The sequence below is a fragment of the Alternaria dauci genome, chromosome 4 (assembly GCF_042100115.1).
Source record: "Alternaria dauci strain A2016 chromosome 4, whole genome shotgun sequence".
Classification (NCBI taxonomy): domain Eukaryota; kingdom Fungi; phylum Ascomycota; class Dothideomycetes; order Pleosporales; family Pleosporaceae; genus Alternaria; species Alternaria dauci.
In genome coordinates this window covers 1,567,433-1,581,659 of record NC_091275.1, presented here as the reverse complement: position 1 = coordinate 1,581,659, position 14,227 = coordinate 1,567,433, and the positions used below count along the sequence as shown (strand labels likewise).

Below are 14,227 nucleotides of genomic sequence, written 5' to 3'. Positions count from 1 at the left end.
CAGTCCAAGGCCGCATCAGACGAGTTGTTTCCGAGAGCACGACCATGCAAAATCCGCATATGTTTTGCACTTGAGCGCGTCGAGGCGGCGTTGCCTCAACTTGCACTCATAGTCTGCTAGCTCTGTTGTCGAATATGGATCTTTCGGAAGCGGTGGCTTGCATCGGCGCGTCGGTACGTGATTCGCACGCTCCAAATCTGAACCCTACTCAGGACGAGGCCTCTTCGCACCGTGCGGATTTTGCCAGCTGCCATCGTTGCCGCCTTGGTTGCCTTGAAAGAATCCTGGGTTAAATCCTGGGTTGCCACCAAAGCCACCTCCTATAGCCATGCTGTTAGCAACGATTCAGGTAGCGAAGTGAGAAGAGTGGGCGTAAGTTACTAGTCGGAGTATGAAAAGTTCTCAACGTACCCATTCCTCCCATCATGCCCATGTTGCCACCACCCATACCCATCATGTTGGCTCCCATGCCCATCATGTTGCCACCCATAGGCATGTTCATGCCGCCCATCGGGTTTGCGCCCATCGGATTCATGCCCATGTTGCCGCCACGGCCACGGTTGCCCATACCACCACGCATGTTACCACCCATCATGCCGCCGCGATTAAAGCCGCCACCGAAGTTGTTCATGCCGCCCATGGGATTGCCGAAGTTGTTCATCGGCGCTTGGGCACCATAGCCTCCCATGTTGCCACCCATGTTGCCACCAGCGGGAGAAAAGTTGCGGTTGTTTTGGTAGCCCATGCCGCCCCTGTTGAAGTTGCCACGGTTATTGTTGTATCCACCTCTGTTGTTATAGCCACCTTGATTGCCGTAGTTTCCAGAGGTAGCGCGGTCGGTCCGACCCTTGTCGCGTGCGGGAACATCCTTTGGCAGTGTCTTGAATGGATTGACATGCGGAGGACTGAAGATGGCGGTCGGCTTCTTCGTGTGGGCTTGGTCCCTGAAAAGGCTCTCGATCTGGTGTTTCAGAGCAGTAGCTGCTTGTGGTGAGTTCAAAAGAGTGAAAACTTGACTGTAAGAGTTGATTAGCATGTTGTGCTTTTGGGGCGTCCAGTCCAACTTACCCTTTACTCTTGCCGTTGACTTTGTGCTCGTTGAAGGTTACCTCGACAAGCTCGTCTTCACAGCCACTCTGGTTGGCCCATCCGCGGATGTCTTCTTCACTAATCCACCAGTTGACATCATTGATCATAAGAGCTGCAGTGGCGCCGGGGTCAGTTGGGCGATCATCATCTTCGCCCTGCTTGCGCTTTGTACCCTGTTGCTGAGGAGCTTGTTTGTGAACGTCAAGGCCAGCCGAGCCTCCTGTGGATGCGATCTGTTGGGTGCTCTGGTCATGATGGCCTTGGCCATTTGTCGCCTCATCTGTAGACTCATTGATTGCTTGGTCACCGTTCTCGGTCTTGGTGGTGTCTGATGTGTGGTTCGATGCCGCAGCATTGGCGTCTGTGTTCGGGGCGTTGGAGTCGGTTATGGTAGTGTCTTGCTGCGCGCTCGAGTCTTGGTAGTTGTCATCGCCGTAGATGTCGATATCGAAGTTGTCGTCGTCAGCCATATCTGCTGTGCTATGTCAAGTCAACTGCAGTAAGCGAGGAGGGTTGTTCCGGTATTCTGTCTTAGATTCGCTCTTAGGTACTTGATGTGCTAGTATCAATAGCCAAAGTACACGCAATTCTGTGATTGGCATACAAATCAGCATGATGAGATGGAGGGTGTTGCAAAAGGAAAGTGTGCACGCGCAGTCCGTTGCAATGCGACGTCGAGAGAAAAGACAAACAGCGTAGAGTAAGGCCATACGTACAGTGCCGCTGTCGGCGCGTCGTGACAAGGTCCAGAAAGACAGCTCAGTGCAAGACGGGATAGTCCGATCGCCCCTGGCAGATGCGGAGATGTAAAAGGTACAGGATGTGGTGTGAGAGATGTGTGTGTGTGTTTGTGTGGGTGAAGCCTCAGCCTGCCTCCTGCGCTCGCTTTTGCTAGCTTCCAGTACAGTTTGCGCGACGCGAATTTGCTGCATACAATGTCTTTTGGAATTGATGCGGCGCGGAATGGCGCGCGAGCAGGAATAAGAAGAAATGGAGAGCAACGAGGACAAGTCGATGCAGATGCCAAACACGTTCCCTTTCCACCCTTGACCTTGCGTGTTTGTTCGGGGCGGAGGCGGATTGCGCCCGCACGTCTCGTCGGCCGGTCTGTTGGGTAGTGAGTAGGTGCGTTGGGTGACAAACCTGGGGAAGCGGGTAGAGACGACTGGTGGGCGCGAGCACGAGTGAGGGTGAGCGACAATCGAGGACGCGGATGCGATAGCTCGCAGTTAGCGTCAGCGCTGGCGGGCTTGGCAGAAGACCTACCCCTGTCGGCGTTCTCCGCAAGGCCAGATTGCCCGTCGTCTGGTAATTTGGCAGCGACTTACTCGACAACTCGATCACTCAACTCAACCCACAACCTACAACCCTTCCAAGCGCCCCCGCAAATCACTCCTCGAACACCAGTCGCCATGGAGAACATCAAGGAGTTTGCCGAGTAAGCCAGACTGGAATCGCACATCGAGCGAGTTGGTGGCTAACGTTGTGCGCAGCATGCCCGCCGAGTTCCTCAAGGAGGGTACTCTGTTCATGAACCGCTGCACCAGTACGATCGCCTCTCCATTCCGACCCTGACACGCCTAACATGACCGCAGAGCCCGACAAGAAGGAGTTTATCAGGATATCGCAAGCAGTCGGAATCGGCTTCCTGATCATGGGTCAGTGATACGCCGCATGCACGCCCCAAGTTCGTCCAATTGACAACATGACAGGAGTTATCGGCTACGTCGTCAAGCTCGTCCACATTCCCGTAAACAACATCCTCGTCGGCGGCTCATAGACGCGACTGCGCCACAAGCATTGATTCTCTTCCCTTTGCATCTTCGACCACGACACCGGTCCGTTCGTCATATCATCTTGTATTAGGGGCATCGGAGGTGAACAGACCGGCCTTCGCTTTGTGGGCTCCATAGAGGAATTATGGCATACTCAAAACAGCTGTACAGTATGGGGGTTGGGCCAGCGGGAGTTTGATTATATCCAAGTTTAGGCATGCACATGATCCATCTTGATCTGGTCTACAAATTGCGTCTTGTCATGTGAACCGAGTCTGCAAGGGTCGGCTCCTACAGGAGCTTTCACTCCTCATTCATCATGTCTTCATACCACATGGGATGTCTTCGCGCCCTGCCCTCAGGACTCGTGTAGAGCCTTTCGTCATGCTGCAGTTGTGCATTAACCCGCCTTCCGATCTTAGGCTCTGCTTCGTCTTCTTCAAGCCCATCGTTCCAGGTGTGGACTGTGCACGTTCCCTGTGATGTACCCCAGCCATTCCACGAGGTCGCTAGTAAAGGTCAATATAGGTACCAAGGAGAGTGCGAACGTCCAAATACTTACCAGCAATCATAGGCGCATTAGGATGCCAACTCGCGTCACGAACACACGTCTGCCATCTGCCCTCGTTTCTACCCCAGTGCTCGTACATCCCGGCAAGAAGGTCTGGATCACGCGGTCGTGAGTTCCTGGTCGCCTTGAGAACGTCGACCTTGCCAGCAATCGTCGCATCCATGTTCCAGATGTAGACCGAGCCGTCATAGCTGCCAGAGTAAACATATCGCGAATCTGTGCTACCAGGAGGCGAAAAATGACACCGAATAAGTGTCTTCAACACCTTGTGCCCGCGGAACGTGACAAGTGAGCAGTCGTGTGGATGCGGACGATACTCGTCAAAGTCGTATGCGTTGGATCGGTACTCGAAGCGATTGGTGTACGCATTGGGATCAATGCCGTCGGCCTTCTCCTTTGACATCATCTTTCTCAGATCCCAGAGCTTAGCAGTTTGATCTTTGCCGTTACTGAGCACATATCGTCCATCTCCCTTACTGTCGACATACGTCAAGCCCTCGGTGTGTCCCAGAAAAACGCCAGCTTCTCGGCCGTCACCCATACTTCTTCGGTCCCAGACCTTGAGCGTTGTGTCGTCGGAGCCAGAGTAGAGAATATGTGGCGATTGAGTGTCGCCGAAGCAGACTGCGTTGACATCATCTTGATGACCTGGTATGCGTAGCACTGACTGACGACGCTCAATGTCGTATACATAAACAGAACTGTCTCCTGTTCCTGCTACGATTTCACGGCCATCGCCAGAAAATCTTATTGACCAGATCTGAAAAGGTCAGCCGCAGCCTCGAATCTTGGACAAACATATCTTACACCAAAATATCCGCGGTATCCACGTGGGACAGGCCGACCGAGGTCTGCAAAATCAAGATAATGTGGTTCAGAGTCGTTGTCAGGGTCAGTGTGTGCTAGTGCGACAATACTTCTAATGGAGCTGTATGCCAGAAAGCGGTTATCTGGACTTAATGATGCGTCCGTGATCGTCCATTGGCCGCCGTCGTACCTTACAGTCTGCGACACGTTAGCTTTACAGAGCTTCGAGTCCGACATTGCCGCTTGCCTTGTAGTACTTCCAATCATATGGATTCGACGTATCATACATGCGTACTTTGAAGTCCTGGGCGCACGAGAAGAAGAAGTTTCCATCGTCTGAAAACTGTCCTGAATAGCATCGCGCATTGTAGTGAATGATTGTGTCGGCCACTGATTCTGGTATCATATCTTGCCTCAACAACCTCGTGGAATTCTTCTGGCGGCCATCAGAACCAATGCCCAACTCTCGTCGCATGATGTCGTAAGCCAACTTCTTCTTTCGCTTGAGGGTATCTAGCGATCGAGGATTTGTTCCGAAGTTACCCCCTTGCATCAATTCCTTGCCCTGCTCGCTAGGCACCTTTTCAAACAAATCTATGCCTCGTGGTCGTCGCCGTCTGCCAGAGGTCCTCGTCGAACCGACAGGGTTGTAACCATCATCGTCGTCTCCCTCCTCTTCGTCGTCCTCGTCGAGTCTGCGTCGCCGAAGCGCGGATCGTGGTATGAAGTCGGTGGCGAATATGCGTCCCAATCCAGCATGTCCAAGTAATTGCATTATCTGCTCACGCGTAATCATAATTGGCTGGCGGGGGTTGTCCCTCCTGTCTTCTTCTTCTTCTTCATCGTCATCGTTCTCTTCATCGTTTTCGTCTTCGTCATCATCGTCCTCTTCGTTGTCTTCGTCGTTGTCTTCGTCGTTGTCGTCGTTGTCATCGGTGTATTCGAATGCAATCTCCACTCCGCCAAGATTACTCAATCGTTCGGCGGCATCTTACGATCGTGTTAGTAGATAGACAATAGACTATGTACCATAGAGCTAATACCGTGAAAGCTCAGATCAGCTTCCCCTTCCTCGTTATCGTCGGTGCCTTCTTCTGCAGGTACAAAGTCCATGTCGTCATCATACTCGTCGTCGGTTTCTCGCCAGAACGGATCGTTCGGATCGTATACAATGGTTCTGGCTGGGTCCTCTTCAGCGGGTGGGCTGGTTGGGGCGTGCGACGAACTCATGTTTGCGAAAAAGTTATCCTGTAGACGTCGCAAGATGTGCCGAGGTGATATGAGGGTGATGCTCGTAACGGGCTGGAGCTTTGTAGTAGTCACGGTAATAGGGCTATCTCCGAACGCCCCACTCTTATCGATAGATCAAGACGGACCTCCGCATATGAAGAAGCTCTGCTATGATAGATTGTAGCCTATGTAAGAAGATTTACAGTAAAGTGTACATAGTAATCTGCATGGCTGCTCTGTTAGAGAAGTGAAAGTATGCATGCACATTGTGGGTCTATTCAGCATTTGCGAAAACAGGCACAATTCCGGCGAAACGAGCTCCTTCGAAATGAGCACACTTTACTCGATAACCAACCGTGAACAGATTTGAGATGATTCAATAACTACACAAAGCCTGGCTGCTCAGACAAACGAATGATCTCAAGAAATACGCTTGAAAAGGACCCAGTTTTCAGCTCAGTCTGTATCGGTATCTTGATGCGAGATCATAAGCTCAGGATCCGGGTCGTCATCTTCAGAGTCAAAATACGTCTGCTTGGGCGGCGTGGGTTGTCGCGGCGGAGAACGACCAATCCTTATGGCAGAACCCGTCATGTCCTCTGGTTGTTTTGTCTCAAAGCCATCATGGTCTATCAGCGGTTCCGTAGCTCGCTCTTTACCCTTTCGTTTCGAACCAAGTGTCTCTTCTAGCATGTTTCTGCCTTGTGTGAAAGCTTCGAGCTCGGCACCGATGGCGCAAACTAACAGGTTCCAACTTCGCGACGAAGCAAAATCTAGCTTCTCCTCCAGATATGCAATGATTGTATCCATCTGCTCAAGAAGCTTGGTGGGATTGGGAATGTTCTCCCGTGTCATGGATCGCATAGAGTCCTGTAGGTCTGTTTCGTAGTCCTCGACTCTCTTCATAACATCTGCCCACAAGACTGCGCCTTCGTCAAGCGCAGCTCGATCTGTATCAACCTTCTCGCATCGTTCAGCCAGCCTGGTGTACTCATCCTGCCAATACTCGCGCGCCATGTCGAGCGTCCGCCGTTTTGCAGGTAGTGTGAGGAACGGCGATGATGACAGTGGTACGTGGTCCGCGTTCGGAGGTCGCGCAAGGAAATTGGAAACTTCACGATCTAACAGCGACAGTGACGTCTTGTACGATGCCAGCTTCGCTTCCACTGAGTTTTCTGTATCAGCCAGTTCGTCCAAGACCTTTCGATGCCGTCTTTTGAGCGCCCACAGTTCCTCTTCTTTTTGGCGAATCTCCTGCTCTAGCTTCGAGGCTTCGGTCTGTAAATTCTGTGCTTTTGCGCCAGCGTCCTCGTTCTCTATGTCTCTGATCTTCTTTTCCAGCCGTATGCGCTTTTGACTCCACGCGTCGGCCTTCTCCACTGTGCTTTGCAGCTTCCTGAGGTCCTCGTCTAGAAGATCAAGCTCCTCAGACTTGACGCTAGCAAGCTGCCTTATCCGCCTAGATATCCCTTGTCTTGCTCCGCTTAGTCCCACTTTCTTCCTCCGTACTCCGCTGTGGCCGCTACCGTTGTCCGCATCTCGATCGCTCGACCGGACACTGCTAACAGTCGGTGTAGTGCTTCCATTTGATACGAGATCGTCTGATATGGTGTCTCCTGCGCCACGACCACCCATTAGACCATCGGCTTGTGCGTCGAGTAGCTCTTGCAGCTGTTGTTCGAGGTGTCTAGCTCGCCGCTGCAAAGCTAGCAGGTCGTCGGGAACGCGTGGAGGCGGAGAAAGACTGGTTCTTGGAGCGTTCCATAGTACCGACGAAGTCACAGGCGGTGGTATTCGCGGAGACGGCGGAGAGTTGTATAGCGGTAGCTCATGTTCGCGCGCGTGCGGGTCTTCAAACGACTTTCTAAACCGCGGCGGAGGCGAGAACGAGCCGAGGACTGAATTGAAGATAGACATTATGATTAACCACGGTTCGGCAGCGTGGTTCGTAATATTGTTGTGGAAGCGTTAATAAGAAGCGTTCGTGCATGTGATATGGATGGTACCTTGAGGCATGTGAACGAGTCATGCGCGCTCAAAGCACCCTTAGTCAGCCACGTCATTCCAAGCGGCTTGGACAGCGCGACAGGCAATGTCGGTGCGCAAGACAACCTTCCATCTGGTGATCAACGAGGGCGCCGGGTGCAGTCGCACATGAGGTCTCCTGCGAGATGCGATACGTCTGCGCTCCACTGACAGACTGATCCTGCCTCCTCAGGCAATTCATCCGCATCAAGTATCTGACAGAGGCAGCACTTCTCACACCTGATCTTTATGCAGAAGATCTCACGAACATGAAGAGAGACACGCCTTCACACAAGCTGGACTCGGCAGAGGTTGCGCCTTCTCATTGTGGTGATCGTTCGTGAACCACAACCGCGACATCCACATGCAGCGTAGCTGCGCCAAACCCGATGCGGCTAGTAGCATCCACGACCTAAGCGAGCATTTCAATATCGAAAGTTGCAGGTGCGACCGCGACAACAGCACGCACTAACTCCCAGGAACTATCAATCGTACGCTCTTCCACCTCCTCTCTCTCTCAAACCCGTCGCTAATCGCAAGTTCAGCAGCCGTATACCCCACCAACATACATCATGGCTGACGCTCCTGCCCCCGCTCGCGGCGGATTCGGTTCTCGTGGAGACCGCGGTGGTGACCGTGGACGTGGTCGCGGACGTGGCCGTGGCCGCCGTGGCGGAAAGACTGAGGTGCGCATATGAAGGACGCGGAGGGACGAACAGCAGGAAATTGACAATTGGCACAGGAGAAGGAATGGCAGCCCGTCACCAAGCTCGGCCGTCTCGTAAAGGCCGGCAAGATCAAGAGCATGGAGGAGATGTACGTTCTCAGGCAGGACTGGGCTAGGAATCTGTACTGACAGCGGACAGCTACCTCCACTCTCTCCCCATCAAGGAGTACCAGGTCGTCGACTTCTTCCTCCCCAAGCTCAAGGACGAGGTCATGAAGATCAAGCCCGTCCAGAAGCAGACCCGTGCCGGTCAGCGTACCCGCTTCAAGGCCATCGTCGTCATCGGTGACTCCGAGGGCCACATTGGTCTCGGTATCAAGACCTCCAAGGAAGTCGCTACCGCCATCCGCGCCGCCATCATCATCGCCAAGCTCTCCGTTGTCCCCATCCGAAGAGGTTACTGGGGTACCAACCTTGGTGAGCCTCACTCGCTCCCCACCAAGGAGAGCGGAAAGTGCGGTTCCGTCACTGTCCGTCTCATCCCCGCTCCCCGTGGTACCGGCCTCGTCGCATCGCCCGCTGTCAAGCGTCTCTTGCAATTGGCTGGTGTCTCCGACATCTACACTGCCTCTTCCGGTTCAACCAAGACTCTTGAGAACACCCTGAAGGCTACTTTCGTAGCTGTTGCACACACCTACGGTTTCCTCACCCCCAACTTGTGGGCCGAGAAGAAGCTTACCCCATCCCCGCTCGAGGAGTACAGCGACATCCTCCGTGAGGGTAAGAGGTACTAGAGGGTTTGTTTTTGGGTTCTTTCTAGCATAAGGGTTATGGCGCGGGGTATTACATTCAGGACCTCACGTATGTATCCAACGATAGTGCTGGGTACACCGGCATGAAAATGAACAATTTTCAATGATGACCTTGATGTCATGATACTCCACGTCGTTTTTTTTTTCAGTTCAAGCGCATGTACTCGTGAGTGATATGCTATATACGTTCAGTTCATTACAATAAACGATGTCAACTACAAATGGATACAGGGAATAGTTAAGTGCTCTATGAATCTATGCGTAGCTGCTTACGCACAAACACGATAAGAGATGTACAGAAAAATAAATTGGCATACACCTGTCTACGAGAGTGTAAAGTCGCTTTTTCGGTCCCCTGGGAGGCCTACTGTGTCGCGATAATCATTGGGTTTGAGCTTCGGGGAACGGTTGATTGTATGTCTTTGGTTTTGGTTCGCTGGGCTGGGTTCGTCTGAGTCACCGGCTGTACCGTGGTTCTCGGCGTGATAGGTCTACACCTGTCTCACCATTCGACTCCGAAAACCACCACGGTGATCTCGCAACCTACTGCTGCATCTTTTGCAGATCTCTCCAACACAAAGCAAACTACTGAGGAAGGCGAAACGATCTCATCATCTCGTTGATCTCCTGCAGCGCGTGGTGTGCCAGAGACGGACCGAGCAGTTCGGTATAAGGTTGGTTGGCAAGTGAAAGGGGCAGCCAACTCGGCGGAGGTGGAGTCTGTACTTGTCCAGTACTTTTTTGTAGGTTTATCGAATCGAGGCCGGAGAGAAGACAGTGTACATTGGCCTCAAACATTTCGAGCATGTTGTTGACCTGTTCTAGTGCGCTGTATACCAAGGCCGGGCCGACCAAGTTGTCATAGTCGAGAGGTTCAAGACCCAAGGGCAGGGGAACCGAACCAGGTGTATGTTTGATAGGTCCTGGCTTAGACCCAGCAAGGGTAGCTTTGGTACCTTTCGCTCCCACCCTGCCACCTTTACTTACTGACTGCGAAGCCTTGATCTTCCGTTGCATTTCCTTGATCCTCATCTGTATCATGGTAATACCCCGGCTTTGCCCTTTCGATAGACCCTTGCGCATCCAGGCTGGGAGGCGGCTTCGAATGTCAACCTTATTCTTTTCGCCCCTCAATATTCTCATTGCCCTTGTTTGCATATCATGTAGAAGCCTGACCTCGTCTCGTGACACCGAAACGGGAGTTTCGTTAGGTCCCATACATGGTATGCAGAGACGATAAAGGTCAACATTCTCAATTGCTTTGGTTAGAGCTTTGGAATTCAAGCTATGGGCTACGACTGATCCTGTTGGTGGCGGGGATCTGCTTGGTGAAATGGACTGAGCTGATGTCAGAGAGATTGAACGTGAAGAAGCCGGTAGGTTCATCGGGAATTCGCTAGGTTCCTGCTTGATGACCGGTTCCCTATCTGTGATATGTAGGTTACCAAACGATCGGGTTGGTCTCTCTTCACGATTAGAGTCCAAGGCTTGATTCAACCCATCCCTCCTACTATCGCTAATAAGTTCCCATTGGTATCCGTCCCTTGTGCTGGGATATGAGCGATGGCTTGATGTACTGCGATCGCCGGTAGTTCCACGGCTGCCCGTGGATCGCGTACGTTTCGCTGACCGTTCATCAAGATAGCCCGCTAGTTCTTCGTTCCCGTCATCTTCATCTTCCTGCATGTCTTCTTCCTTGGCAGCACTGAATTCCGGATGTGAGGGTGTCGGCAATGCCGCTGCTTCTAGTGTTCTACCATTGCCTTTGGAGCAGCTTTCCGAGTTGCGTTCAAGAGACCTCCGCTCTTTCGACTTTCGGCGCAGGGGGAGCGACGCCCTTGCCTCGCCCCCTCCACGGAGTACTGTTTAGCTCTTGAGTAGCATTCTTCCTGGACCTTCCTGGACCACGAGGCGGGTTATACCATGTACTATGGTTGTAGGCGTAAGTTCTGTATGCGGGCGTCCTGTACGCGGGCGGCTAGCAGGAGTCTTGTTTCAGAAGTCCTTTTGTCACGTCAGCAGATGCCATCATGATTAGGTAAGTACTCATGGTCGGTGCAGAGACCTCGGAAGCCGGCCTGATTCGGCGTATCTAGATACAATAATACCTTGTCCGTCGCTCTCCCTCCAAGTCTACATTTCCTGATATCATTGTCGTAACATTCTTCTTTTCCGCTCGGACTGCCCCCCCCCCCCAACCTCCTACTGCCATTCAGCCACCGCATCATGGCGACTGCTGAAGACGAATGACCAATGTGTCAGTCTAGGATATTAGAAGTGGGGTTCACTGCCATCAAAACCTCCAAATTTAGAGACCCAGACATTCAAGTGACAGCTACGATTGCGAGCCGAAAAACAAGAGTTGTAATAATTCATGTCGGGCTCTTGCTTAATGTAGACGTTGGATTGCTTGTGGTAACTGTGTACGATTGTGCTACTTGTATCAATGCGCTCTTGGTGGCGATGAGTGGTACATGATCGAGAGCACTCAGTTGCCTTCAGGGCTCTGTAGGACGAGACACCGGTAGGACGTGATCGCCGATCACGATGCGAAGGTGAGAAAAACAAAGCTGTTTCCGAGGTGCCGAAAGGCAGGAGGGACAACGTAGCACAGACGCGCGTTGCAATGTAGATCTCCAAATGCGCGCCGGGCTAAACTCCAAATCACGAACATGACACACTAGTGGCCTTCCTCCCAAGGTCCTCACAAACTTCGTGAGGACGTTTCTACGATAAAAGACTTGAGCGCCAATCTCGTCGTAGTAGATTCTCGTATCCACGCAGACGTCATGTATGAAGCTCGGTGTGATGAGTATCATTAAACCTCGTCGCAGCCCGACTGTGTATATCTTCTACTCGCCCTGTAGCGGTTGGCCATTTCCACCCATGGTAATCGTCTTCGTGACAACGTATTCCTCAATACCCAGGTGGCTTCCCTCTCGTCCAAAGCCAGACTCCTTGACACCCCCGAACGGGGCCGCGGCATCCGAGATAAGGCCGGTGTTGACACCAACCATACCAACCTCGAGGGCTTCAGCTACCCTGTAGACTCTCTGAACATCTCTACTGAAGAAGTAACCTGCAAGTCCCACGTCAGCCGCATTGGCGAGCCTGACGACATCGGCTTCGGTATCGAAGGGGAACAGTCCGGCAACGGGGCCGAAAGTCTCGTCTTTGGCGAGCTGCATGTCCTCAGTCATGTCGCGTAGGACTGTCGGTTGGAAGAAGTTCTCCCCAAGATCGGGTAGCTTTTGTCCTCCAAACAAAACCTTTGCGCCGTTCTTGACAGCATCCTGGACATGAGCGTCCACCTTGGAGACAGCGCGGTCATGGATTAGTGGGCCGTGCGTGATTCCTTCTTCGTAACCGCCACCGACCTTGAAGCTCTTGACCTTCTCGGTGAACTTGGTGCAGAACTCGTCGTAGATGCCCGATTGGACGTAAATTCTGTTGGCGCATACACAGGTTTGGCCTGAGGAACGGAACTTGGATGTGATAGCTCCAGTCACCGCTATGTCAAGGTCGGCGTCATCGAAGACGATGAAAGGTGCGTTTCCACCAAGCTCAAAAGAGAGCTTCTTCAGCGTGTCCGAAGACTGCTTCATCAGAAGCTTTCCGACACCTGTTGATCCTGTGAATGAGACCTTCTTGACGGTCTTGCTCGATGTGATGGTCTCTCCAACTTCTGGTGTGTTCTTGAGTGCTGTGACGAAGTTGACGACACCCTTGGGGATTCCTGCTCGGTGAGCAAGCTCGGCGAGAGCTGCTGCTGTGAAAGGTGTCTCACCAGGAGACTTTGCGACGACAGTGCAACCAGCTGCGAGAGCTGGACCAATCTTTCGCGTGATCATGGCTGCTGGGAAGTTCCATCTGACGTTGTTAGCCGTGATTTCCCAAAGCAGAGTGCAAAACTCACGGTGTGATCAGTCCCACAACACCAACAGGCTCCTTGATAGTGAACACGCGGTTACCAGCAACCGACGCAGGGATGGTGGCTCCATACATGCGCGGCGCTTCTTCCGCGAACCACTCATAGAAGCTCGCAGCATAGTTGACCTCGCCCTTGGCATCTGCCATGGGCTTCCCATTCTCCCACGTTATAAGCTTGGCCAGATCTTCCGCATTGTCCATCATCAATTGATACCATTTCCGCAGCATGCGCGAGCGCTCGCGACCGGTAAGTTTGCGGAAGGAAGGGAGTGCGGCAGAGGCTGCTGAGATGGCGGCTTCGGTGTCGGCGCGGTCCATCTCGGGCATGGTGCCAATGAGCTTGCCCGTTGCTGGATCTGTTGCCAGTTAGAAGGAGGGTCTCCGGATAGTCGGTAAGGCGGAAATACCATGGACCTCGAAAGTCTTGCCCGACTTTGCGTCTATCCATTCTCCGTTGACGTATGTCTGGTTCTTCAAGAGAGATTTGTCGTTGAGCTGTACAAGCTGTCAGCGCCTACGCAATTCGTAATGTTCGCACAATTGAGGGCGAAAACATACCGGTGGCACTGAGTGGACCATGTTTGCGTATCCTCGTGAAACAATTACCGGTAGTGAACCCTTCTGGAAGTGACTTCTGTAAGCTTGTTGCCGTCCGAGTGATCGAGTCGCAACCACGATAGAGCGCATGGCGTGTATGAGTGGGTGTGAAGATGGATTATAAACTACGGCAGACTCGCCCACTCTAAAGACGGCACGCTTGGAAAGAAAGATAGCTTAGCCCACCCGAAGACGTCAATTGTTCGTAGACTAATGCTCGGATGGGGTTTGGCGGAGTTCTGCGAGCCTATGACGTTGAGGAGAGCTATGGCCAAACTGCGGGGTTCGGCTTGTGCTGGGTGGATAGGATCAACTCCGCGCTGATTACTGACAACGTTAGAATATTCTTGCGATGCGTTTTGAGGAGTACCTCTTTGGGGCATTTGCATCATCACTTCATTCTCACTTTTTCTCCGGGTAGGCATGTAGCAAACAGTTCCAAGAATGGTCGCGTATACGGCGTATATAGCGTCAAGAGCGTGTAAACGATTCGGAGATAAACCATCACAACATAAATAAAACACACCGACTTTAGAACCAACTGCAGGAAGGGGTTGGGTTGGAGAAGGTTGGGTATTGAACGTTGTTGGTTCGGAAAGTCATCCGATTCTCGTAAGGCTTGGACTGAGATGAGCCCCGACAACGCTGTGATGAGGACGTTCCAAGTTCACGCCAGAGCTCTACTCTTATTTGAACAGTCAATAGCATCACATCTACTAGGATA

At 52.4% G+C, this 14,227-nt stretch overlaps 6 protein-coding genes across 6 annotated transcripts; 2 read left to right on the top strand and 4 right to left on the bottom strand.

Annotated features, from left to right (window-relative positions):
- Window positions 1–204: 204 nt before the first annotated feature.
- On the bottom strand, window positions 205–1,559 carry ACET3X_005076 (uncharacterized protein; the record flags this gene model as incomplete). Its single annotated transcript, XM_069451241.1, has 3 exons — window positions 205–320; window positions 412–1,016; window positions 1,069–1,559. The coding sequence occupies 3 exons, from the start codon at window positions 1,557–1,559 to the stop codon at window positions 205–207; spliced, it is 1,212 nt and encodes a 403-aa protein (XP_069307120.1).
- Window positions 1,560–2,414: 855 nt separating this feature from the next.
- On the top strand, window positions 2,415–3,079 carry ACET3X_005075 (uncharacterized protein). Its single transcript, XM_069451240.1, has 4 exons — window positions 2,415–2,527; window positions 2,583–2,635; window positions 2,685–2,747; window positions 2,802–3,079. The coding sequence occupies exons 1-4, from the start codon at window positions 2,502–2,504 to the stop codon at window positions 2,867–2,869; spliced, it is 210 nt and encodes a 69-aa protein (XP_069307119.1). The 5' UTR covers window positions 2,415–2,501; the 3' UTR covers window positions 2,870–3,079.
- An 88-nt stretch (window positions 3,080–3,167) lies between these two features.
- Window positions 3,168–5,472, bottom strand: ACET3X_005074 (uncharacterized protein; the record flags this gene model as incomplete). The annotated part of the gene is made up of 5 exons (XM_069451239.1): window positions 3,168–3,373; window positions 3,427–4,195; window positions 4,243–4,440; window positions 4,490–5,232; window positions 5,286–5,472. The coding sequence occupies 5 exons, from the start codon at window positions 5,470–5,472 to the stop codon at window positions 3,168–3,170; spliced, it is 2,103 nt and encodes a 700-aa protein (XP_069307118.1).
- A 268-nt stretch (window positions 5,473–5,740) lies between these two features.
- On the bottom strand, window positions 5,741–7,457 carry ACET3X_005073 (uncharacterized protein). The gene has a single exon (XM_069451237.1). It carries the CDS (start codon window positions 7,387–7,389, stop codon window positions 5,929–5,931), a length of 1,461 nt encoding a protein of 486 aa, XP_069307117.1. The 5' UTR covers window positions 7,390–7,457; the 3' UTR covers window positions 5,741–5,928.
- A 481-nt stretch (window positions 7,458–7,938) lies between these two features.
- On the top strand, window positions 7,939–9,092 carry ACET3X_005072 (40S ribosomal protein uS5). The gene is made up of 4 exons (XM_069451236.1): window positions 7,939–7,988; window positions 8,046–8,183; window positions 8,240–8,313; window positions 8,364–9,092. The coding sequence occupies exons 2-4, from the start codon at window positions 8,070–8,072 to the stop codon at window positions 8,956–8,958; spliced, it is 783 nt and encodes a 260-aa protein (XP_069307116.1). The 5' UTR covers window positions 7,939–7,988; window positions 8,046–8,069; the 3' UTR covers window positions 8,959–9,092.
- A 2,736-nt stretch (window positions 9,093–11,828) lies between these two features.
- Window positions 11,829–13,485, bottom strand: ACET3X_005071 (uncharacterized protein; the record flags this gene model as incomplete). Its single annotated transcript, XM_069451235.1, has 4 exons — window positions 11,829–12,846; window positions 12,893–13,262; window positions 13,314–13,401; window positions 13,465–13,485. The coding sequence occupies 4 exons, from the start codon at window positions 13,483–13,485 to the stop codon at window positions 11,829–11,831; spliced, it is 1,497 nt and encodes a 498-aa protein (XP_069307115.1).
- Between the last annotated feature and the right edge of the window lie 742 nt (window positions 13,486–14,227).

Excerpts from the sequence above, each read along its gene's own strand:
- ACET3X_005075 (XM_069451240.1), top strand. The coding sequence starts at position 2,502 with ATGGAGAACATCAAGGAGTTTGCCGA. Across the intron at positions 2,528-2,582 it reads AACATCAAGGAGTTTGCCGA|CATGCCCGCCGAGTTCCTCA; the intron begins GTAAGCCAGACT and ends CGTTGTGCGCAG. Across the intron at positions 2,748-2,801 it reads AATCGGCTTCCTGATCATGG|GAGTTATCGGCTACGTCGTC; the intron begins GTCAGTGATACG and ends ACAACATGACAG.
- ACET3X_005073 (XM_069451237.1), bottom strand. The coding sequence starts at position 7,389 with ATGTCTATCTTCAATTCAGTCCTCGGCTCGTTCTCGCCTCCGCCGCGG.
- ACET3X_005072 (XM_069451236.1), top strand. The coding sequence starts at position 8,070 with ATGGCTGACGCTCCTGCCCCCGCTCGCGGCGGATTCGGTTCTCGTGGA. Across the intron at positions 8,184-8,239 it reads GCCGTGGCGGAAAGACTGAG|GAGAAGGAATGGCAGCCCGT; the intron begins GTGCGCATATGA and ends CAATTGGCACAG. Across the intron at positions 8,314-8,363 it reads ATCAAGAGCATGGAGGAGAT|CTACCTCCACTCTCTCCCCA; the intron begins GTACGTTCTCAG and ends GACAGCGGACAG.